Source organism: Bidens hawaiensis, unplaced genomic scaffold (genome assembly GCF_021521415.1).
Source record: "Bidens hawaiensis isolate Kalapana, Puna unplaced genomic scaffold, B.hawaiensis_p1.1 tig00028338_1, whole genome shotgun sequence".
Lineage (NCBI taxonomy): Eukaryota > Viridiplantae > Streptophyta > Magnoliopsida > Asterales > Asteraceae > Bidens > Bidens hawaiensis.
The window spans coordinates 1-24,373 of NW_027494630.1; the positions used below are offsets into that span (position 1 = coordinate 1).

A 24,373-nucleotide genomic window follows, 5' to 3' on the forward strand; every position below is an offset into this window, starting at 1 on the left:
GATTCAAGCTTTTAGCGAGCTTTTATGAGCGTCTCAGCTCAACATGATTCCAAATGAAAACGAGAAATAAAGTTCATGGTTCTGTCCAACCCGACCCATTTGCCACCTGTAATATAAAGTATAAACCTTACTGCAGTCACCAACCATATTGAACAAATATAAGTGATTTGCAAGCTTTCGCGATCTCATTTTAAATCTCACATAATTCTCTTATATTAATTATGAAGGCCATTTGACCGCAAGAAGTGACATATACAGTTTTGGAGTCGTTCTCCTCGAGCTTTTAACAGGTAGACGGTGCATTGACAAAAACCGTCCATCCGGTGAGCAAATACTAGTCGTGTTTGCTAAACCGTTTCTAACCAGCAAACGAAAGATTCTACATATTATGGACCCGCGCATCCAAGGCCAGTATTCTTCCGCTGTTGCAACACGGGCCGCCTTACTTGCCATGAAGTGTCTCATGAAAGAGCCAAACACAGGCCCGATGCGGAAGAGTTGGTTAAATCATTGGAGCAGATTCAAGAGCTGCAGAAAGCTTCTGAAAGTGCTAGAACTGAACCGGTTTGGAAAGATGATGATAGTAAAGCCGGTTCTAGTTATCCTAGACCGGCCGGTTTGACTAATGGTGGTGCTTAAGTATTGTTTGGTTATGGTTTGTGTAACTTGGTCTAAAATGTGGGGATGATTTTAGTGTACAGTTTTGACTCGTTATAATATGCATTAGAAATTGGGCCATTTGTGTTCAATTAGTGTGTAGCTGTGATTAACGTGACAACTAATTTAACTTTTAATTATAATTGAATTTTTTTAAATAAATAAACAATTTATATTATATTTGTATTTAATTAAACTATATGTTTATAGTTAGTACATTTTTAATTAGAATAGAACACATTAAAAGTAAAATAAACATTGGAAATCATTTTGGCTCTGCATGGTTGATGGAAAGTTGTAAGAGAACACGATCATCAATCATAACGTTATTAATTAGAAGTTTAATTAACAACAAACATGTTGTTGCTAGTAACATGGATTAGAAGTAACTCTAGCTATCAATAACAACTTAGGCTATCGAGAGTACATGTACATCAAGAGCAACAACTAAGTTACAGCTGACATAATCATTAACAGCTAAATTATTGCTCGTAAAAGCTGCTAGCAATAACTGAAGAACTACCAACAAGTGATGAACAATATTAAGATCACGAAAACAAATAACAAAACATAACGTCAATAAACTGAATATATTAGACATTTTGATTAAATGATACATAAGGGCTTTGGAATACAAACTTATTATGATACAATATAGTGATAATAATCAACAAAGCCTATAGTTCTATACCATATTGTGCCATTGTAATTCATTTGTGTTCAAGCACATCCTCCTGATGCAAACCCTATCTTTCTAGCACCCAAATTATACACAACAGCCATTGTCTTTTGTTGAGTATTCCCCCATATACCAATATGATTATCATCATCATTACCCGCAAAAGCTAAGCACACTTGACTAATATCAAATGCAATAAATATCCCTGAAAGTGGAACATCCACATATGTGTTTTTACCCCAAAGAACACCAATTTTTGGGACCCTCACAGTCTGATAATTGCTAAAATCATAACATGTATCAAATATAGCAAGTGGTATAGTTAACGGATATTCCGCCATTTGTGCCCTAAACGCGTCCCTTAGAGCCGAGTAGGCCGTATGAGGGAGCCTAGTGATCACGGTTCCTGAGTCTATAATCATACCCGATGTCTTAAACACCGTTGGACTTATTGGTACCTTGGTTCCTCCAACATATATGGACACAAGCTCAAGACCATATAACGAGCCGCCTATTGTTGTGAATGGTGTGTACTTAACCTTACTAGAAGTTCCACTATTTCCAAATGTTAAGTAACCAGTTGAGCTAGACGTAGGAAGACAATACGAGAAAACTTTCCCGTATTTGTTAGCAGCTTGCGACACAATGGACAACTTGTCTTGACCGAGTCCAAGCAGCCCCGCGAAGCCTCTAAAAAGTCCTTCGTTGTCTTGACCACACCCAAAATAGAAATTATCAACTACGTCTTTTGACGATAATGTAAGTTTCTCTTTTCCAAAGAACCCAATCGTGAATGACCCATCACCATATCCAATACTGTACACGCACGTGGATGAGATGCATCTGGGTCTGTTCCTTGTTGCGGAAGCAAGCCCCGAGCACTCAGTTGAGGTGCATGAAATGTTGGTGTATGTGGTTGACATGGAGGGATCAAATATTGGTTCCTGTTGGTTATAGCATTCTCCCGCGCATGGCTGGCACTGGATCCAGGTTAGGTCGCTCCCGGTGTCGAAAATGAGGGTAAGGTCTTTTTTCGGGGTGCCGAATCCAACAGTCACAATGTAGTTACCGGATCCGAGTGTGCTACCGGATTTTGCAGGGAGAGTGGTCTTGGAGTCTAGTGTTTCTTGTTTGCTTGTGTTGGTTGTTAGCTTAGCCCTGAGTGAGTTAACCCTTGATTGATCTTGGGTTATGATTTCTTCAATGGTCAAGGGTTTCACAATGTCTTTATTGAACTTAGAACATGGTCCATGTTTGTGAACTACTTCCAGTGATCCCCTTTTCTTGTCACCTAGTTAATAGAATAATTAGTTTTTGTTTAGAAAATGTTTGGAAAGAATATTAATTTGCATACTGCATAGCTAATGAGTTAACTAATAAAATTATGTATCATGTCAGAGTAATTGTATCTAAGGGCAGGGGTGTTAAAAAATCTGAAACCGAATCCTAATTATCCGAATCCAAATTATCCGAAAATTTGGATATCTGAATTTTTGGATTTGGATTGTGCTTTTGTAAATTTTTGGATAGTTCGAATATATTCTTTTTATTATTAAATAATACATATTATTTGTAAATTTCGGATAATATTTGGATATTTCGGATAATTTTCGGATATTGCGGATACTTCGGATAACTTTTTGAATATTTCGGATATCCAAAATAGTTTTAAATGTAGTTCTTTAATTTTTTTTATTACAGTTGTCTTCAATTTTACGTACATCGTTACTATAGTGGGTGAACCTAACTTATAAGTATACTTAGAGGTGTTTATCGGATCGGATAACGGGTTATTCGGATTTGAAAATTTTTGGACCCTATTCGAAATCCGATCCGATCCGACTTAGGAATATTCCTATCCGATCCGAATCTATCCGAATTCAATTCGGATCGGATTCGGATAATATCCGAATAATCCGAAATTATCCGAATAATCCGAAATAAAGCTAAAAAAATTTCCTATTTTTTTGTTCTTAACATTTAATAGTTTAGAATCACAATAAACATACAAATCAAAAAATACAAATTACTCTTAACACAATTTAAAGTTTAAACTTTAAATAATAGTCTAATAAATATACCAAACCGGAAAATACCACTAAAAACATCTTTTTATTCGAATTAAACAGATATCCGAATAATCCGAACAATCCGAATTTTTTAAAATTCCATATCCGAATCCGATCCGAATCCGAATTAGTTATTCGGATAGATCCGATCCGAATATCCGAATAAGAATTTGGATCGGTTTATTTGGGTTTCGGTTTCGGTTCGGATTTCGGTTTTTTTCGAATTTCGGATTTCTTGAACATCCCTAAGTATACTTACAAATTTGTGACCAGAATTGTGTTTATATTTGTTGTTTTTTATAAGTTTCCTTCTTTAAATTCTTTTTTACTCTTGTTTTCCCTTTTCTTTTCTTTTTTAATTACTTTTCTTTTGTATTCTTTTAGTGTTGATACCGTAAAGAATTGAGTTAGTACTGTAATAAACTAAACAGATACCGATCGAATGATTTGAAACATAGTCATCGCGGGTAATTTGAATAAGCATCCTACCCCTACAAAGTCGGTTTAGAGCCTTTTTCTTTTCAATTTTCAGGTTAAAAAATTGTCATTCTATGTATGCTAACTCAATAAATTGAAAATGTATATTTCTAAATTTGATATTAACTATTAACCTCACATCTTAGACGACACCCTGTGGTCACGTTTTGGAAGGAAAACGAGTCCAACACCCCCCCCCCACCCCAAGGTGTGAGCCTCGTTTTGGTGTGCCAAGTTGTGTACATAACGAGCATTTGTGAGAGAGAATGAGAAAAAGGTAATGATTGCTAAGAGGTTACGTCACTTTTTGGAAAACTAGTAATTGCTGACTGGGACGCCACGCGTAAGAATATGCCCATATGTGCTTCGTTAGCAATATGTATGGTCTTATAGTCACCAATCATTAGAGATGAATCTAACATAGATTGAGAAGTAGCCTGTGTTATCACTCTAACTTTTCTTGACAAAGTATATTTTTAATGCATTTTTTTTTCATTTTCATTTTATGTCTAGGTTTCCCCTAATTTTATTCTAAATCCGTTATTGATAGTCATTATCAATCATAATAATTGTTATGTATTACAGTTATTATTGTTTTTAAATTATTGGCTAATTGAAGTGTGTGGACTGAGTAATTTGTGCACATTGGTGTGGAAATTCTCACATCCATGAAGATAATCCTCGTCCTACTCTGCTAGTGGTGGCTGTTGAGGGTCCAATTTCATGAAAGGGATTTTGAAGGTGACTAACGTTTCCAAAAACTTTCTATATTCACATGTACTTAGTAACTCTGGAATATCCTTTTATATTCACATTGCGTTATATATATATATATATATATATATATATATATATATATATATATATATATATATATATATATATATATTTTGTTGAACAATACTACCATTGTAAATATACTCATCACTCATGAGATAATGTTATTGTGGCTGATAATATTCGTATACCATATCCATATTACATATTATGGATTTAACATTCACCATAAAACAACTTCAAAACAATTTAAAAAGAGAAATTGGACCAATCTTTCTAGCATATAGATGATAAAAGTCATTCATTATGCTATAAAAGCGGTGCATCAATGCTACAAAAAATGGTAGTGATGCGACACTTTTGTTACGTGATATTCAAACCGATGGATGTTAAAAGACATTTAAATTTAAAATTTTAGCTTTTAGATATGGTATTATTTAGTCAGGCATTAGTGGTATCTATTAACAGATTAAAAAAATTATGAGGCTTTTAATGCTAAACTATTATTGATTATAAATTTAATACAGCATAATTCTTTTGACACTGCATATATTACGTACCAATGAAATTTATTCACATTTATGTAGCGAATGATTTTTATCATATATAAGTTTGTTACAACTGATAAAAGTTTACCTATATAACGCCTTACAAATTTATATATAATTAGTTTTTATCCCCCGTATTACGAGAGTTGTTTTATATTGTTTGTTCTAATATTTATTTATTTTTTGAATTTATATTTTTTTTATTGTATGAAAGTTAATAATATACTTATGGTTTGATAATAAATTGTTTCACAAATAAAGAGATGTTAAAACCCGGTTTAAAAGCTATATGGTTTTGATGACACCCAAAACCCGTTTACTTTTTATACTATAAAATTGTTTTTTAATTATAAATAATATTTATGAAAATTAATAATATATTTATGGTTTGATGAGACCCAAGACCTGTTTATTTTTTTACTATAAAATTGGTTTTTTAATTTAAATAATATATATATATATATATATATCTTTTTTAAAATAAATAAGATAAATTTTAATGACATGTTATAACCCGTTTAAGGTATATCTGGGTTTGGTAAGACCCATACCCATGAATTATGGTTAAATGCATGAGAAGCCTTCATTTAAAAATCAAGCAAATCTGGTGACTCCAAAAAAAAGGGAAGCAACCACATCGCGACACATAGGATTTTTATGTTTTCGTTTATATATATTATAGATTCACTATTTGATCAACCAACAAGTTATTCAATGAAATAAAGTGCGAAATATTGGTGAACTATGAAAAAATATTTTGAAATAAAGATATTTGTATACATAGAAGTTAACATAAAGTTTACCACATCAAATACAGAACGCCAAAGTTACACACTTTCACGAGACTTACGTTTGAAAAGACAAATATTTATCCAAAACTTTGTTATTGGTAGACCAAAGTTCTTTTTATACATCATCACATATAATAACTATATTGTCTATGCTGCAGCTTGCAGGTCCCAGTTAAAATAAAACAAGAGGTTAGTCACTACAATAAATCGATTTATAAATAAAGGAATTATTTAATTCACTGTAACTAATTAACTAACTAACTAACTAACTAACTATGACGTTAATCACATTATGTATATTCACCATGTAATTTGATGTTTTCACATATTTATCTTGATAGATACATATGCACAAACACACACACTTATGGACAAGAAATACAGAGAGATTGCAAATGAAAAAACCAACCTTTATTGGATGGGTTACAAATTGAAGATGGAAACAAAGAGGTTAGACGGAGGGTATGATAATTGTCTTCACTTGTTTCGACCACAAATTCATTTCTAGCTGCAACCAAAAATATGTAAAGAGAAAGAGAACAAAGAAGCAAGATAAGAGATGTGGGTGACGACATTTCTACCTGTTACTCTTTTGCACCTTCACGTCCTATTATTTATAGTAGAAAAACCGCGAATTTTTCAAAGATTTTAGAAAATATATATTTGTTTTTTAGGGTGAAATCGTTTCATAGGAATACGGGTCTTTTCATTTCAACCTGACCGCGAATTTTTTAAAATACCCATTTTTGTAAATACTTTTCAAAAATACCTATTTTAGTTAAGAATAAGCTAGGCCTACACGGGTGTAACACCTCAACCAGGAACGGGCTAACGTGTCACTATTACAGATATCAAATCAACCTAAGTCACATTATTAAACCAAAATGAATTAATTTTTAAAAGCTTGAACTTCATTATTCTCTCTCATCACTAATATCCCCGAGTCCCGGATTACCTGAAAACAAAATAAGAAAAACAAAACAAGAAAATACGGTTAAGCCAAAAATTGCCCAGTAACGGAAAGAAAAATAGTATAGGTAAGGACAGACGTAAGAAAATAAATATACGGACTTCAATTCAAACTCGAAACCAACCTTTTTATCGAAACATATACTTAATAAAATTCGGAGGTATGATCCGACACTTGGCCAGAACATAATCAAACGCATACGGAAACATATCAGAAACATATTATAACATATACACACATCAAACCACGTGACTACACATAAAAAAAAAACTCAAAGTCACGTGAAACGGAAACACCCACGAGCCAAAACAGAACAGACTGGTACACAGCTAGCTAGTCCATGCACCTATGAGACGGTGAGTGTGGCGTACACCCATTATTCCATCTCCACACAACAAACGCAAACTAAGAGCTAAGATCGATCTATGCGCCTCCAGGGGCCAAAGTGATACGAAAGCACAAGCTAGAGACGCCGTGAACTTTTATTACGCACTGTCACGATAAGGGCATGCCGTTGACGCCCATACGACATTTCAGACATGCTCGGGTGACAGAGTACAAAAGCTAATTTCATATAACGAAACATATTTAAAACCGGAACATACAATAAAGAGTACAAAATAAATAATGTATTGCATGCTACGAAAACATATTATATAAATAACTAAACTCAAAATATAATTGACGCGTAACGAAAATCCGTACTACAAAGTAACGGACTATAATTAAATACTACGAGTGAAAGAAACCAGAAACCGTACAACAAAGTAACGGACTATTAGTAATACTAAAAGTAACAAAAACAGAAACCGTACCTTATTCAAATAAGCGAAACAAAGCAAGTAAAGTCGAGTAGCCTTTAAGTCGTCCTAACGTACACCTACATATTAATTTATTTCGAATCAACTTCATGAGACTTAACCGAGTTAGTCAGATTTATGACGTTGGTTTTCCGGCGACGGGACTTTTAGAACTCGTTACTTAACTTTTGAAGTCTTTATAAAAGTATTCTAAATTTTAATGAGACATTAGTATACACACGCGTATGCATTGATGATGGTATATAATTTGTGGTCTAATATACTACACAACACTGTATATAAAACTAACCATCATGTTCTTCCTCAATTTTTTCCAATTTTGATTTTAAATATAGTTCATTCTATTTTAATAAACATTCATAATATTAATTTAATAACACATCTCAGGATTTGAAACTGTACGTATATAATGACATAACTCGAACCATAAAACTTAATTATTCTTAACTTTATTCATGGATGTATGCACAATACAAGCCAAACGAACCGACTCTTAATATTGAAACTATTTACGTGATTATTTCCTTGTAAAACAAAGCTTCACGTTAGTGAGTATTAGTCGCCGGAGCCAAACAAAGTGGTGTACTTATATAACACAAACACACAAAACAGATTATTAAAACTCACTTCAATGGGTTAGCGAAACGAATCGGAGGACTGAGGCAAGAACGCGTGCGGGCCGGTGATAGTTGTCTCCGGCAGCAACCGATAGCGGTGGCGGCGTCACAAGATAGAGCAGCGGCGGATTACCTGTCGTGGAGAGCGTGATGTTACTTCTACTTTGTTGCTTACGTCGGTGGTTGCGGTGGGGGCATAACGGTGACGAGGTGGTGGTGGTTTAACAATATGATAGCAGATACGGTTTCCTTCTATTGATTTTAGTAGCTTAAAGGTTATATAGGCCTAATAACATATTGTGATCCCAATCCTTAAAAGAGTTAGTTTGCATCAGATAAGGTTGGAAACTTTTAAAGAGTTATTTGATAAAAATATTTTATTAAACCATGGAATCTTGGATTTAAATATCTTGAAGAGTTAGTTTGCATACATATCTAGCCATTTAAATATTCAAATTCTTGTAGCCTCAATACAAATATTAGATATACATGTTCGGGGGTATTTCAAAACTATAAAACCTAAAATCAAACATTTATAGCATCAAATTTAATCTATAGATCATAAAAACAAATAAATGACGAAACAAAACACAAACAAACTGAATATATTAGACAATTTGATTAAACGATACATAAGGGCTTTGGAATACAAACTTACTATGATATAATATAGTGATAATCAACAAAGCCTATGGTCAAACAAACACCTTGTGCCATTGTAATTCATTTGTGTTCACGCACATCCTCCTGATGCAAACCCTATCTTTTTGGCACCCAAATCATACACAACATCCATTGTCTTTTGTTGAGTGTTCCCCCATATACCAATTGCATTATCATTATCATTACCCGCGAAAGCTAAGCACACTTGACTTTTATCATATACAATAAATATCCCTGAAAGTGGAACATCCACATGTGTGTCTGCACCCCAAAGAACACCAATTGTTGGGACCTTAATTGATTGAAAATTGCTTAGATCATAACATGTATCAAATAAGTCTGTTCCTGTAGTCGTAGGGTAATCTGTCATTTGCGCCATGAATGCCTCCCTTAGAGCTGAGTAGGCCGTAGGAGGGAGCCTGGTGATTACGGTTCCTGAGTCTATAATCATACCCGATGTCTTAAACACCGTTGGACTTATTGTTAGTTTGGTTCCGCCAACATACAGGTCCACAAGCTCAAGACCATATAACGAGCCGCCTAGTGTGGTAAATGGTGTGTACTTAACTTTACTAGAAGTTCCATTATTTCCAAATGTTAAGTAACCGGTTGAGCTAGACGAAGGAAGACAATACGAGAAAACATTCCCGTATTTGTTAGCAGCTTGCGAGACGATGGACAACTTGTCTTGTCCGAGTCCTAGCAGCCCAGCGAAGCCTTTAAAAAGTCCTTCGTTGTCTTGACCACAACCAAAGTAAAAATTATCAACTATGTCTATAGAAGATAATGTAAGTTTCTCTTTTCCAAAGAACCCAGTCGTTACTGATCCATCGCCGTATTTGATAGTGTACACGCATGTGGATGTGATGCAATCGGGTTCAAAACCTGTTGCGGAATTGAGCGCTGAGCACTCAGTTGAGGTGCATGAAATGTTGGTATAGGTGGTTGACATGGATGGATCAAATATTGGTTCTTGTTGGCTATAGCATTCTCCCGCGCATGGCTGGCACTGGATCCAAGTTAGGTCGCTTCCGGTGTCGAAAATGAGGGTAAGGTCTTTTTTCGGGGTGCCGAATCCAACAGTCACAATGTAGTTACCGGATCCGATTGTGCTACCGGATTTTGCAGGGAGAGTGGTCTTGGAGTCTAGCATGTCTTGTTTGCTTGTGTTGGTTGTTAACCTAGCCCGGAGTGAGCTAACTCTTAATTGATCTTGGGTTATGATTTCTTCAATGGTCAAGGGTTTCACAATGTCTTTACTGAACTTGGAGCATGGTCCATGTTTGTGAACTACTTCCAGTGATCCTCTTTTCTTGCCATCTAGTTAATAGAATTATAGTTTTATTTGGAAAAAGTTTGGAAAGAATATTAAATTGCATATTGCATAGTTAATAAGTTAAAACATAACACTATATACCAGTTTAGCTAGAGAAATTGTATCTCCTATGATGGATAGTTGAGTCAATCCCGAGCTCGATTAAGCCCATTATCTATTGGGTCATTTAAGTGTCGAGCTCGACCTTGATTAATCTAGTGGTTGATTGGGTCATTTAAGTTAGATAAGAGTCTAAGCTAAGCAAGTCAGGAACTATAGTTTTTCAAACTCTAATTCGGCTTCTTGTATACTAATAATCTAACTCTTCTATTTATATAGGTTATAACTAGTTTTATAGATTTATGTTAGAAATCATAAATTTTAATATACTAAATCAACTATAAGAAAGTATCTTTTGTTTTGAAGACAAGCACAAAATAGTTATTCTATATATGTTAACATAATTAGAAAATGAAAAATTAAAAATGTATATTTTTAAATTTGAAGTGTTATTTAACCACAATTCTCACATGTAAGCATTGATAATCATGTAATAATATAAAAAGTCTCCAGTCATCATCTATTAGCCAATGTCGTTTATAATAATTGTTATGTATTACATGTTTACAACCATTATTTTTATAATGTCCTACTCTCCTAGTGGTGGTTGCTATGGGTCCAATTTTATTCTTGGCTTGAAAGAGATTTTGAAAGAGAGTAACGTTTTCCAAAACTTCCTATATTCACATGTACAATAGTATCTTTGGAATATCTTTTTATATTCATACGTATTTTGGTCAATACAACTAACTAGCGATTATCAAAGATCAATCGACACATAGTCGAGAATTTACAACCATATACAAGTATGCATATACGATGTATTTGTTTGTGTGTCTATGTAGAAAGTATTCAATAAAAATATAAAAATTGTTAACCTTTTATTTAATTTCTTTGAAAATCAACTTTTTTAAAGGCGGACTAGCGAAGCTAGAAGTCACAAACAGGGTTTTACCTACAGTCAAAGAAATGGCTCCACACTAAAATAAATTATATAGTGTTAAATGTCGATCGTTCACATAAAGTTGTGTTTCCATCATTCACATAAAATTGTTCACAAAAATGATAGAAGTCATTTAAGTGCTATAAAAGTTGTCCATCAATGTTACAAAAGTGATGGATCACTTACATTAATAGTGATGTGACACTTTTGCTACGTGATATTAAAATCGATACATGTTAAGACATTTAAAAATGTAGCAACTTTAAATTTTAACTTTTAGATATGAAGTTATTAGTCACTAGTCAGGCTTTAATGGTATATATTTTATGTAGCGAGTGATTTTTATCATACATAAATGTTACAATTGATACTCCAAAAGTTATTAAACAACTCACTATTTTATCATTCAAAAAGTTATTTGAGGAAATAATGTTCGAAAATTTAGTGAACTACCGTAGAATAATTGAAATAGAAATATTCGTATTCAAATAAAAACTCCTAAATCACATTTTTTTACAATTTTGAGACTTAAATCATCACCATTTGAAAAAAAATAAGTACTTATCTAACATCGTGTTACCGAATGACCAAAGTCCTTTTTGTACTACTTATATAATACTCCGTAACTATTTAGTCTATGTTGCAACTTGCAGGTCATAATTTAAATAAGTAAAAGAGATTACTTGCTACAAAAAAAAATCACTTTATAAATAAAGGATTTTTTTATTATACTGTAACTAACTATGACGTTATGTATGTTCACCATGTAATTTGATGTTTTCACATGCTTATCTGGATTATATACACATGCACAAACACGCAAAACACACATAAAATGGGTACGAACTATAGAGAGATTGCATACCTTTATTGGATGGGTTACAAGTCGAAGATGGAAACAAAGAGGTTAGCCGGAGGGTATGATAATTGTCTTCACTTGTGTCGACCACAAACTCTTTTCTAGCTGCAACCAAAACTAAATAAAGAGAAAGAGAACAAAGAAGCAAGACAAGAGAGTTTGGAGACGACATTTCTACTTTCTCAATGATGCTTCTCTTTTGCACCTTCACATATTCCATTATTTATAGAGGTAACTAAGACCTTGAATTTTCAAATAAGTTAGGAAAAAAAAATATGTTTCTTAAGGTAAAATCATTTTCATAGAATACATTATTATAAAATATTAAATTAATAAATATAATAGAAAATAGATGATAAAAAACAAGAAGAGAGAATCAGATTTGATTCAGGCACATTGGTCTAGCATGTCAAGTTATGGCATCCACGGTATTAGAGCACGCAAAGTGGGAGACTGGAACTCCCTGGAGCCACCGCTTCTGGCTGAGAATACTAAGGACGAATTGATATAACTCACAAAAAAGTAAACATACACAAAAATAATATTGAATAGTTTTTAATATATTATATGTTAAATATAACTCAAAACCCTCTATTTTAATTACAATGCACTTCGAAAAAAGATATTGTAAATAAGAAGCATAAAAAACTATGACTGACTTGTGATTTGAAGTATGAAATTACCATCAAATTCCATTTTGATGATTTTGGCCTTTGGGAAAAAATAGGAAAAAGTCGGATGACACTATCATGTTTGAGAAAATATAGGAAAAACCGGAAAAACATGGAAAAAGCTAACGTGGTATATGGGAGAAACGGGATGACTCTGTCCCCGGTTGGTTGCATTTCAATCACTAATTTGATTGATAATTGTTGATAACTAGTTTGATTAATGCTCATTCATCACTTCACTTGATATTCTCTCAACATCCTCAAATGGCCATTTTCGTCGACTATGTATTCATTTTATGGTATATGATTTTCTCGTCATTGTTGAAAACATCTAATTACTTCTTGTAATTTCACCATTTCAATCCTTCAAACAACATTATGTTTAAAAGTTTGGACAATCAAACATGGTTGTCTTATCGGTGACTAGAGCATGTAACAAATGAAATTGTCGACGTAAGACTAGACTTTTATTTTATTTGTTAGACATTTGTTCCTTAATTTGAATATCTTGTGATTTCTGGTAATCTTGCGTCTATCTCGCTTGTTGGGTCTTCACTTATAGTACAGTCATGGCATTAAATTAATTAGTCCACCATTGTTAGCGGTCTGACGTGAGAATTGGGGTAATTTGGAAGTCTTTGCCCATGCATTAATTTATGATGGTTTGATATATAATATTATAAAGGATTACACATTTAAATTTATTTTCAAATTATAGTAGATGATACTTTTGAAAAACCCTATAAAGTGGCAAGAAACGAAAATAAATAATTAGGTTCTGATCGTTAAATAATTAGGCTGTCCCACAAGCCTTTTAAACTACATGTGTTACATGCCACTAACCCGTTAACACACTTACAAATGTCATAAACAGAGATATACAATAACGTGGAGAGAGATAAAACGGTGACAAAAACCTTTATTAAACTTAAACACAAAAATATAAGAGCCGTCTCTGGTAATTTCTTAAAATTTTGGGGCTTAGAATGAGTAAAAAAACGGGCCCCTAAAATTACGTTTTGAGTTATTTAATAGATAATTTGACAGTTTACTAAAAATATTACATTTCAAAAGCTTAAAACAAACAAATAATAATAAAGATGTTTCTATAATAACTCATATAAAGCACAAATAAATTTCTATATATAAAAAAAGAACACTAATTGTGAATTAAACTCATGACCTTTGTTTTCATAAACAAATAAGTCATTTTGTAAGTTTTTTTGTTAATACAAAATTATATATAAAATATATTTTATTTTTTAACAATTATGAACCTCTCGGGAGAGTATGCCTAGGTACATCGCCCTCCCCTTGGGCCGGGCCTATATAACCATACCCTATAACTCACAAACTAACAGTTTTATAACAATGCAAGCAATCAGTTGAACATTATGATAAGTAGATTTGAACAAACAATGAAGCCATGTGATATAAAAACAATAGATAGTACCGGATAAGAGAAAATATGGAAACTCTAAAACAATTATGCTATGATCAAAGACGATGTGCATCGGATGAATGTTACGCATCACACCAAAGATGACAATTGAAGGACACAAAGAATAATCAGATTTGTTGTTGGGCGATCGAACCCTTAATACATTGAAGAAGATTGTACGTTCATAGAATAAGCTAATGTGATAGATACCTCCCGAGCCAACGGATCCCAAGCGTTAAAGATAACCGTGGCAAAAGATGGACCCTTGTTTATCTTATTAAGAAACGATGACAACTCGGTCCACAACAAATTCATCGTTGCATTGGTTCAACCGTAACCATGCAAGTTTCTCTAAAATTGTTAGACGTTAAAATGAAGAATCGGGTCAGCTCGGCAACTCTAAAAACCAGCAACCAGATGGTAAATTGCTAAAATGGACTACCTGTGACCGAAGATCCGCAACTGAAGAACAAGCTGGCGAGTCGGCTCATTTGTTTACTCCTACCCGACGATCCGCAGTGACCTGGTCATAGCCACGTCTTCTGCCCATGCAACATTTGTTTATGTTTTATTTTATGATGTCACGTATTTTTAGTTTATTATTTTAGTTAATTTATGTTTCCATTTTGTTTCTTACTAGCTTATTTCATGGGGCTATGTTTCAGTTAGTTTACTTTTTCTTTATTTCCTATATGTATTGTACAATGTAGTAATGAAAGGCGGCCGTGTATGATTAATGATTATGATAAAGTTTGTTTGGTTAATTTTATCTTAAATGGATTTTGAGTTTAAGTTTATTTGTCTTTGCTAGCTCAATTTTCGTATCTCGAGCGGTGATCTTAGACACGATTTCTTAGCCGTGATGGTGAATCTGTATCTCCGGTTGGTTATTGCAGCCTAACGGTTTATTTGGGTGGGGTATCTGTATAAAAACGAGCCGTTGATCTGTCCGTTTTTATTTATCATTTCAATTCCTACTCGTTACCGATTGATATCCTGCCATAATGTGTATGTGAAAATGATCAGATGTTGAATGAATAGGTTAACGGGTTAATAGCCTGTCTTCCAATTATTCAAATGCATGCACTAATGCAGTGATATAAGTACAATTGTACAAAGCAAATTTTCAGCCAATAAACAAGCCCATATCCTTTTACTTGCATCAATTGCTCCCATTTATCACCAAAGAAGCCCAAATGCAAAAATACACAAATAAGCACAAATATATCGTTGGATACAAAGTGAAAGAATATCAAGATTCAAGAATAGTTAACATTTTTATCCATTATTACACATCGACTTGTTTGATGTGTTTTGATACATGGGTTTAATAGGGTGATCAACATATCATAAATAAGTATCACAAACAACATACCACCAAGGGGAGATATCCTTCGGTAATTAGTGATCCAGTAAAAACAAAGAAAATTGAAAATAATATATTTAAATGTGTGTGTGTTGTTTGTGTGTATGATTAGCAAGCTTCAAGATCCACTCAACATTTCATGATTCTTAAGTTGCTTAATCAGACGTTTTCCATTAAATTCACCACTCCTGAATACCAATCTCAGCATCATCGTGAACTTTGTGTTCATAAAGAATTGAAGTCCGCATCAAATGCATGTATGGTAACGATTTCACTCGTGAACGCTAAATCCGGTTTCTCTAACTCCAAATTCACTATCATCAAACAAAACACACATTTATTCTCCCAACAATATTTATCAAAGACACAGTCTCCCAACCTCGATTTCGTTTTAAAACAACCAATTAACAAAAACGACGTTGAGTTTCGGTTTAGTTGTTCGAAATAACACGAACTCGAGATTAGTAACTTTGTTATCAACTTATCATAATAACTTAATAAGAAACAATATTTGAAAGAAGAATTCACCTAACTCTTCGTTAAGCCTTTCCCCTCTTTTATACTTCTACTAGTTTTTTACCCGCCGTCACGCGCCAGGCAGAACGCTAAAAACTCAGACGATGGTAACACTGAAGCTTTGAGCCGGTAAGTCGACACATATTCAGTTAGTTTCAGTGACGTGCGTTATTGTACCAGTTTTAAAAGCAAATATAAAACAAAAAAAATTATAAAAATTGAGGTGGATCAACGGGATGGCGTCGATCAGTAAAACTTGAGCGCTGGTAAAACCCAACCGTTATCGATTCGGTCGTTGAGGTGGCGATACTACGGGAATCCGGTTGGTTTCCGTCATGTTCTTTCTGGTACGAGAACTGAAAAAAAAAACAAAAAAAACAATTCGCGATATATCAGTTTTCATTACATTCGTTAGAATAACTAACTAATAAAATATATAGGAGTAAAAATATTTCATTTTTCCTTTAAAATATTATAATTCCCGTTCACTATAAACCCCAAAACGACCCCGTTTCGTTTCACTCCCTTGAAAACCCTAACTCGCATATAGCATCTGTACATGGTATATAAAACATATGCGGCTGTGATTATAAAGAGAGAGGACTCTAGCAACACATTATTCACATTCCAAAACAAATTCAATGAGCTTATTGCCGCCTCTCTTGTACAAGCGATGGCTCTAATGGCATATTAACCTCATCGAATTTGTTTTCTCCTGTAATGTTTTGCGATGACAGAGATCTCTAAATCTACACTTGATATGAGCCTGTTTAGATAATTTGTTTTATATTATTGTAATTGCATTTGAATGTAAACAGAGATGGATGATTTGTTTCATTTGTGATTCTCTGTTTATACACAACGATGCGTATATTAAAAGCCTGATTTTTAATACATTGATTTGTGTTGAGAATTAAGCAGCGGCCAGACAACCGTAGAGATGGTTTCCACAGATGAACATTTTTACCCATCTGTTTGTCTACTAAATTCCATCTCACATCAGTTTTTGTTTTAATATTTTTATCAATTTGCTGATTTAATTGTTTTGTTTAGATTAATGTAAAATTTGATTGAGAAGGGTATTTTGATTTAGAATTTCACTGTTTTTAGTTAGACTAAGGAAAATGGTTGAGCAATATGGCTTGGTTAAAAGTTTATAATGTTAGGTGAAATGTTGATAGTAGCAATGAGTTTTGGTATGAAAACTGAAATCAGGTTAATATTTCTGTTTTAGATTTGGTGTAATTGGTACATGTTTTGTTAAACCTCCTCCCATGAGCACCATATTCTGACCTTTTTTTTGGACAATATCCGACAAGAGTTTCTTTAATTGATTTAGATTAAAGATTATGGTTTTTGCAAACAATATATGAAAGACGATGAAACTGATCCAGGTGTGTCTCAACCCTCACCTTATACAGGGCAATCAAAAGTTGTACGAATTGTGACTAAGCGACTTTGATGGACTTGCTTATAAACATTTAATATTCCTTGCGATTTTAATCCTGCTAATACGGATGATTTGCACTTCAACAAGACAACCGTTGTTTTTAATGACCATGACCAAGACAGAACATTTATGCAACTTGGTTTGCTTATGCTTTAACTAAAGCACTGAAAAAGACAATGACAGAACATCTATACATCTTGTTTTGCTTAAGCATATTTCAGAAGATTGTACAACCGCAAATGTGAGATCGGACCATATATATCGATCACTTGTTTTGAATGAAGTTATAGTTACTCTTGTCTCTGTATTATTAACATCATTTGTAATTTAATATAAACTTTGAATTTTAATGTATTCTTTTTTTTTCATAAAGGTAATAGTTTTGATTTTTATGTGTGTGCAACTTGAATAATTAAGTGTCTAGATCCGACTAGACTGGTATTTTTTCCACGGACAACTCGATTCAGAAATAGCGCCTGCTAAAGATGTGTAATGTGACAACTTGATCTTGCAAATTATACGTCTGGCATATAATCTTAAACCAAAAAAAGAAAATTTATACATCCTGTCACACATTCTCGAACCGTTAACCAAAAACAAGATGATAACATTGGAAGACAAACTTTATTTTGATACAATATGGTAATAATCAACAAAGCGTAGTGTCGTACACGATGTGCCATTGTAATTTATTTGTGTTCAAGCACATGCTCTTGATGCAAACCCTATCTTTCTGGCACCCACATCATACACAACAGCCACTGTCTTTTGTTGAGTATTCCCCCATATACCAATAGCATTATCATCATCATTACCCGCAAAAGCTAAGCACACTTGACTAATATCAAATGCAATAAATATCCCTGAAAGTGGAACATCCACATATGTGTTTTTACCCCAAAGAACACTAATTTTTGGGACCTTAATTGACTGATAATTGCTTAGATCATAACATGTATCAAATAAGCTTCTTGGTGTAGTCAACGGATATTCCGCCATTTTTGCTCCAAACGCGTCCTTTAGAGCTGTATAGGCCGTATAAGGGAGCCTAGTGACCACGGTTCCCGAGTCTATGACCATACCCGATGTCTTAAACACATTTGGACTTATTGTTAGCTTGGTTCCTCCAACATACAAGGCCGCAAGCTCAAGACCATATAACGAGCCGGCTATTGTGGTGAATGGTGTGTACTTAACATTATGAAGAGGTAGGTCCCAGCAGAGCCCAGTTGGACCCGCAAGACTCACCTTGAACAGGGACGTCTGCGCAATGACCAACTGCTCCAGCAGGACCCACCATGCTCAAAGAACCTTACGCGCAGTACGCCAGCTGTACCCGCAGGGAAAGCCTCCCAATGGTGAAGTACCCCGCCTGTTCCCGCAGCTGCGGATACAAGCCATCAGGGAAGGCTACCCGCACTAACAGCAAGGCTACATGAGCCAGTCCGTATGCTTCTGGAAGGTCTTTCGTACTATACCTACTAAGGTATGGGCGGAACAGACAATTTGACCAGAGCAGCCCATGAACTAATCACAGGGTGACAGCTCACCGACAACAATACGAGGAGGAGCACCCTCTAGTACTGTTTGTCACTATTAGCCGCTGCCTACTCACCAACCCTTACGAGGGGACGTGCGCAGCCTACAGTTGGTGGAACAGTGCGTAGCCGGCAGTAAAGGAACAGTATACAGCCGACCTTATTACTGTTGGCCGTAACCTATCCACCAACCAGCATGGCCTGTGCGTACGTCCACTGTTGGTAGAACAGGAATACTATTCAGCCGGCTGTACCTGCTTGGAAACCTACCTTCGGCTATAAATACTCCAACACCTTGGAATGGTAAGGACATCATCTGATATCTCAATCTTATCTAGCAATCTCTTAATATACCTTTATATTTAGAGCAATCTAGTCTGATTCTCACGCCGGAGGGTGGTCACAAGGAGGAACCCCCCCTTCTCAGTGACGAGCTTACGGTGTCTGTTTTGCAGGTCTCCTGAAGAACAACATTCTCTGCTAGACCTCATCCTCGTGGGAAGCATTACTTAACCCCCAGATTATCTATAATCTGCCTGTGAGTTCACTTAGTGTTTCTTCATTGGCGCCATCCGTGCATAAAAGCTAGAACTAATTTAGTTTTTTCAAAATTTCTGAAGAAATGGTTAACGTTACTCCGGTCCCAAGGCCAGTAACCGACCAAGAAACCCCGGTAACCACAACCCCAGCAACTGGGGGGGAACACCGGCGGTTATACAAATGTTACGAACACTACCCCGACTACCCAAGCCGGGGCAAGTGCAGTAAATATTCCACTGGGGTTCACTGATGCCCAGTTGGAAAAACGAACGAGGGCCCCTCGCCAAACACTAGATCAAGTGAAGGCGTGGGCCGAAGCACGTCAAAGAGAGTTCCAAGCTGAATTGGATGAACGCTTGCGTTCAGTTCAACAGGCTGACGAATTCGGCAGTACTCGCCAACAGCTGAATATGAACAGCGAGTGCGAGTACTCAGACGAGGAGAGAGAAGAATCCGATACCGACGCAAACCCTCGCCATAAGGCGAAAGGGAAGCGTAAGGAAACGGACTTCCAGCCAAAAAGGAATTTTGGGGAAGCTTTTAAACCAACAAATGCGGAGAGAAACCCGCGTGACTTCTCAAAAACCTTTAGGCCAACTGCTACAAATGCAGGAAAGTCAAAGTTCGCAAGGGACATTGCGGAAGCAATCGCCCCGAGAAGTGCCAAGCAAATGTCCAACATTGGCACTTATGATGGTCTATCCGACCCAGACGACCACTTGAACAGATTCATTGCGGGGGCAACCGTCAGTAACTGGACGGAACCCACGTGGTGTTATATGTTCCAGATGAATCTGGTTGGAGCGGCCAGGGCATGGTTCGATCGTTTACCGGTCCACCACATATATGACTGGGCGGACTTTCAGAACAAGTTCAGCCAGCACTTCAGCCAACAGAGGAAATGTACGGAAGAACAGTGGACGATCCTCAACTGCGTTAGAGAGGAGGATGAATCTTTATTAGACTTCATCACCCGCTTCAACTCCAAAAAGCTAAGTCTCGGCAACGTAAGTGAAGATCTTGTTCGCGCCGCTTTCATCCAAGGCGCCGAATACCCGGAGCTTATCCGCACATTGACGGGTAAGGATGGCATGCCATCAACATGGGATGCCATCATGACGGCGGCCAAGCGCTTTGCCGAGACGGAGAAGCAACTGGGAAGGGACCTTCCCCAGAGTACACACCTCTACACGCAGAGGACAAGAGAGAACAATGTCCGGATCGCCCGGCAGAACAAAAAGAGGAAGCTAGGTATCTGGCAGTCAAGGGTAAACTTTGACACCTCATCCAGCTCTCACCCTCTTGTTGGCGGAAGAAATCACACACACCCTTCAAGCCAAAAGCACCGGTGGACGCCACTCACCAAAAGCGTCACGGAGATATTTGCCACTGAAAAGCTACCGTGGCCAAAAGCTCCAGTGATCCGGCACCGACCTAATGCGGATCAGAGCAAATCCTGTGACTTCCACGGGACAAAAGGTCATGGTACGGAAGAGTGTACATCCTTGAAGGATATTGTTGAAGCATTCGTCAAGGATGGAAGACTGGCACACCTGGTGGCATCAATCAAGAAGGGAGGACGGAACGACAACCGGTACAGAGGCAACGGACGAAAGCCCGTTGACATCAGCATCAACATGGTTCATGGTAACATCAGAGGAAGAAAAAGGCGAACGCCAGAACCATGTGCGTGGAAGGAAGCTGAGGTGCGCTTCCCGCGAGTGCCAGGAGGACCCAGCAAAGAAGGCCCTATCGTCATAAAAAGCCAGCTGGGGCACTACATCACTTCTCGCACTCTTGCTGACAACGGCGCCTCGTCAACGGTGATGTACAGGCAGTTCTTCGACAAGCTGGATGACGAAGACAAGGAACGCCTGGAAACGATCTGCGCCTCGATGGAAGGGTTTGATGGCAGCACAAACACCCCCCTGGGTATCCTTTCTTTCCCCGTCACTCTTACAGATGGGAAACACTCCCGCACAGAAGATGTGGACTTTGTCGTGATGAGGAAGCCACACCACACATACGACATTCTCTTCGGGAGAGACGGGATGGCAAGATTCAACGCCGTGGTATCCTCAGTCCACGGCATGATGGGATGGCCAACAGCTGAGGGTGTAGCGATGATCACCGGCATTCCCCAGAATTTGGTGAGCGATAACGGCACCAACTTTGCTGACAAGAAGCTACAACAGTGGCTGAAAGAACTTCAAATCACCCACACCTTTACCTCAGTGGCACACCCGCAAGGTAATGGTGAGGTGGAAAGAGCAAATAAGAGCATCGTCGAAGGCATAAAGAAAAGACTCTTGGAACACAGATCCGGCTGGGTGGACGAGCTTCCGCACGTCCTTTGGGCAAACAGAACGCTGAAGAAGGCCAGTACGGGAGAAACCCCGTTCAGCCTCACTTATGGCACTGAAGCCATGGTCCCGGTCGAAATTGGTTTACCCTCACCAAGGGTCTTGATTCAGCCAGAAGACAATGATGCGGAAAGACGGTTGGACCTTATGCTAACCGAGGAACGCAGAGACTTAGCCGCAGTGCGTGAAGAGAACTACAAGCGACAAATGCAAAAGTACTACAACACTCGGGTAAAACTCTGCAACTTCAATATAGGAGACTACATACTGCGTAACAACGAGGTTTCGAACCAAGAACGCCCAGGAAAGCTGGCCCCGGTCTGGGAAGGGCCATACATTATCAAAGAAGTCCTGGGAAAGGGCGCATGCCGGCTCGAAAGGCTCGATGGCACTCCCATCCCAAGAACATGGAACGAAGCTCAATTACGCAAATGTTATATGTAGATCAATTCCAAACTTGTAAAGAAAAGGCCTAGAGCCACTTCTAATGGAAATGATTCTCCTTTCACAATGTGTTGATAGCCTTACCTTTATACTTATGAACTTCCCACACTGGTGCCGGTATTCACCGCATAAATGGGGGAAGAAGTAAGTCGTTACGTGTGGAAGGCGGCAAAACCCGCATAAACACAACGCTAAAATAAGGAAAACCTACACGCAGGTCAGATGTAAGTAAAGTTTAGCCATCCCTGTAAGTGCAAGTGACGGTCTTACACGCACAATCACGAACAAGGAAGCAAAACTTCAACCTATCATCTACCACGTTCAAAGGTTAACTTATTCTGAACACTTAGAAATTTCAAAAAAGGATGAGGAAAACCTACACGCAGGTCAGATATGGGTAAAGTTTAGCCATCCTACTAAGTGCAAGTGACGGTCCTACCCGCACAATCACGAAAGAGGAAGCAAAACTTCACACCTATTATCTACCACGTTCAAAGGTTAACTTATCCTCAGAAAAGATGAGAAAAACTTCCACGCAGGTCAGATATAAGTAAAGTTAAGCCATCCTACTAAGTGTAAGTGACGGTATCATGAAAGAGGAAGCGAAACAAACTTATAATTTACCACGTTAAAAAGTTAACTTATCTAAGTACTAAAGAAATTACTAAGTTAGATCAAAACATGCGTAAAATAAACAAGGCAAAGAACAAACACAATCTTTATTTCATCAAATTCAAATATTACAAAGCTATACAAAAGCAAAAATCTATGCTAATGGTGGAAAGGGATCTTCAGAATCAAGCTTCAGGACCACTTCCACTTGGACCCGCTCCATCAGTAGAGCGTGGTGGTTCAAGGAAGGCTTTAAGAATAGCTAGCCCATCATCAGCAGCAGCGACTTCGTTCACCTTCTCCACCACAGGATGCGAGAAGGCGGCATACTGGTTCACTGCTTGGTCGTAAATAGCTTCAGTATCCACATCGTACAAAGGGAAGTTGGAAGGCGGGATGCCTTTCTCAACGAACCCTAGACCAAGCAGGAAGCCGGCCTTTTCCCCATCCTCATGAGAAGCGTTGAGGGCTGCGCTCATAGCATCGTCATAAGACGTCTCTGAGAAGACCCGATGCACAACCTACAAAAAAAAAAAAAATTCAAGTATCAGAACCATTTCTATTTATAAAGAAAAGCGTGAAGACATGAAGCTAGACTTACCCGAGACAACGCTTCTCGAAGAAGCCATTCCTTGGCAACCAGAGCTTCTTGGAGGGCGGCTTGAGCTTGGGTACAGGCGCGTTCGGCTTCACTTTTATTAAGGTTGGCAAGCAACACTTCCTTTGCAGCAGCCTCTTCGACGCCCTTTAGCTTCCGCTCAGTATGGTCAAGCACGCCTCTCTGGTCCAGGATCTCTTGAAGCTTCTTCGCGTCCTCCATCGCCAAAGCATCATGAGCCTGCTGGAGAGCCTCTAATTTGGCTTTAAGCTCTTCATTCTCCACGCGTAGAGGCTCGGCAACAGCTTCAGCCTTGGTGGCCCTCTCGGTTGCGTTCCTCGCAGTTTCCTTGGCCAGCCGAAGCTGTTCATTAACAGCTTGGGCAGCCTTGGAACGGGCCTCGAGTCGTGCCTGAACTTCAACCTCGAGGGCCTTGAAGGCCTTCTCCTTTTCCGCAGCTACGGCGGAAAGCCTTTGGTTCTCCTCCCGGACAGCCCGCGCCTGAGCCACTTCTTTAAGGCGAGCTGCTTTTAACTTGTCGTTTTCACGACAAAGCAGCTCGACACGCGGCTGCATCCGGGCCAAGAG

The 24,373-nt window shown here is 37.2% G+C and overlaps 2 protein-coding genes and 1 non-coding gene across 3 annotated transcripts; 1 reads left to right on the forward strand and 2 right to left on the reverse strand.

Annotated features, from left to right (window-relative positions):
* Positions 1 to 1,231: 1,231 nt before the first annotated feature.
* On the reverse strand, positions 1,232 to 6,624 carry LOC143576900 (aspartyl protease family protein At5g10770-like). The gene is made up of 2 exons (XM_077060887.1): positions 6,408 to 6,624; positions 1,232 to 2,627 (listed from the first exon to the last, which is right to left on the reverse strand). Exons 1-2 carry the CDS (start codon positions 6,571 to 6,573, stop codon positions 1,378 to 1,380), a joined length of 1,416 nt encoding a protein of 471 aa, XP_076917002.1. The 5' UTR covers positions 6,574 to 6,624; the 3' UTR covers positions 1,232 to 1,377.
* Positions 6,625 to 8,978: 2,354 nt separating this feature from the next.
* Positions 8,979 to 12,486, reverse strand: LOC143576911 (aspartyl protease family protein At5g10770-like). Its single transcript, XM_077060894.1, has 2 exons — positions 12,253 to 12,486; positions 8,979 to 10,389 (listed from the first exon to the last, which is right to left on the reverse strand). The coding sequence occupies exons 1-2, from the start codon at positions 12,464 to 12,466 to the stop codon at positions 9,140 to 9,142; spliced, it is 1,464 nt and encodes a 487-aa protein (XP_076917009.1). The 5' UTR covers positions 12,467 to 12,486; the 3' UTR covers positions 8,979 to 9,139.
* A 4,626-nt stretch (positions 12,487 to 17,112) lies between these two features.
* LOC143576920 (small nucleolar RNA snoR143) lies at positions 17,113 to 17,242 on the forward strand. Its single transcript, XR_013143023.1, has one exon. It is a non-coding gene; the product is annotated as a small nucleolar RNA snoR143 (small nucleolar RNA).
* Positions 17,243 to 24,373: the final 7,131 nt, after the last annotated feature.

Excerpts from the sequence above, each read along its gene's own strand:
- LOC143576911 (XM_077060894.1), bottom strand. The coding sequence starts at position 12,466 with ATGGAATATGTGAAGGTGCAAAAGAGAAGCATCATTGAGAAAGTAGAA. Across the intron at positions 10,390-12,252 it reads TTGTAACCCATCCAATAAAG|ATGGCAAGAAAAGAGGATCA; the intron begins GTATGCAATCTC and ends TCTATTAACTAG.
- LOC143576900 (XM_077060887.1), bottom strand. The coding sequence starts at position 6,573 with ATGTCGTCACCCACATCTCTTATCTTGCTTCTTTGTTCTCTTTCTCTT. Across the intron at positions 2,628-6,407 it reads TTGTAACCCATCCAATAAAG|GTGACAAGAAAAGGGGATCA; the intron begins GTTGGTTTTTTC and ends TCTATTAACTAG.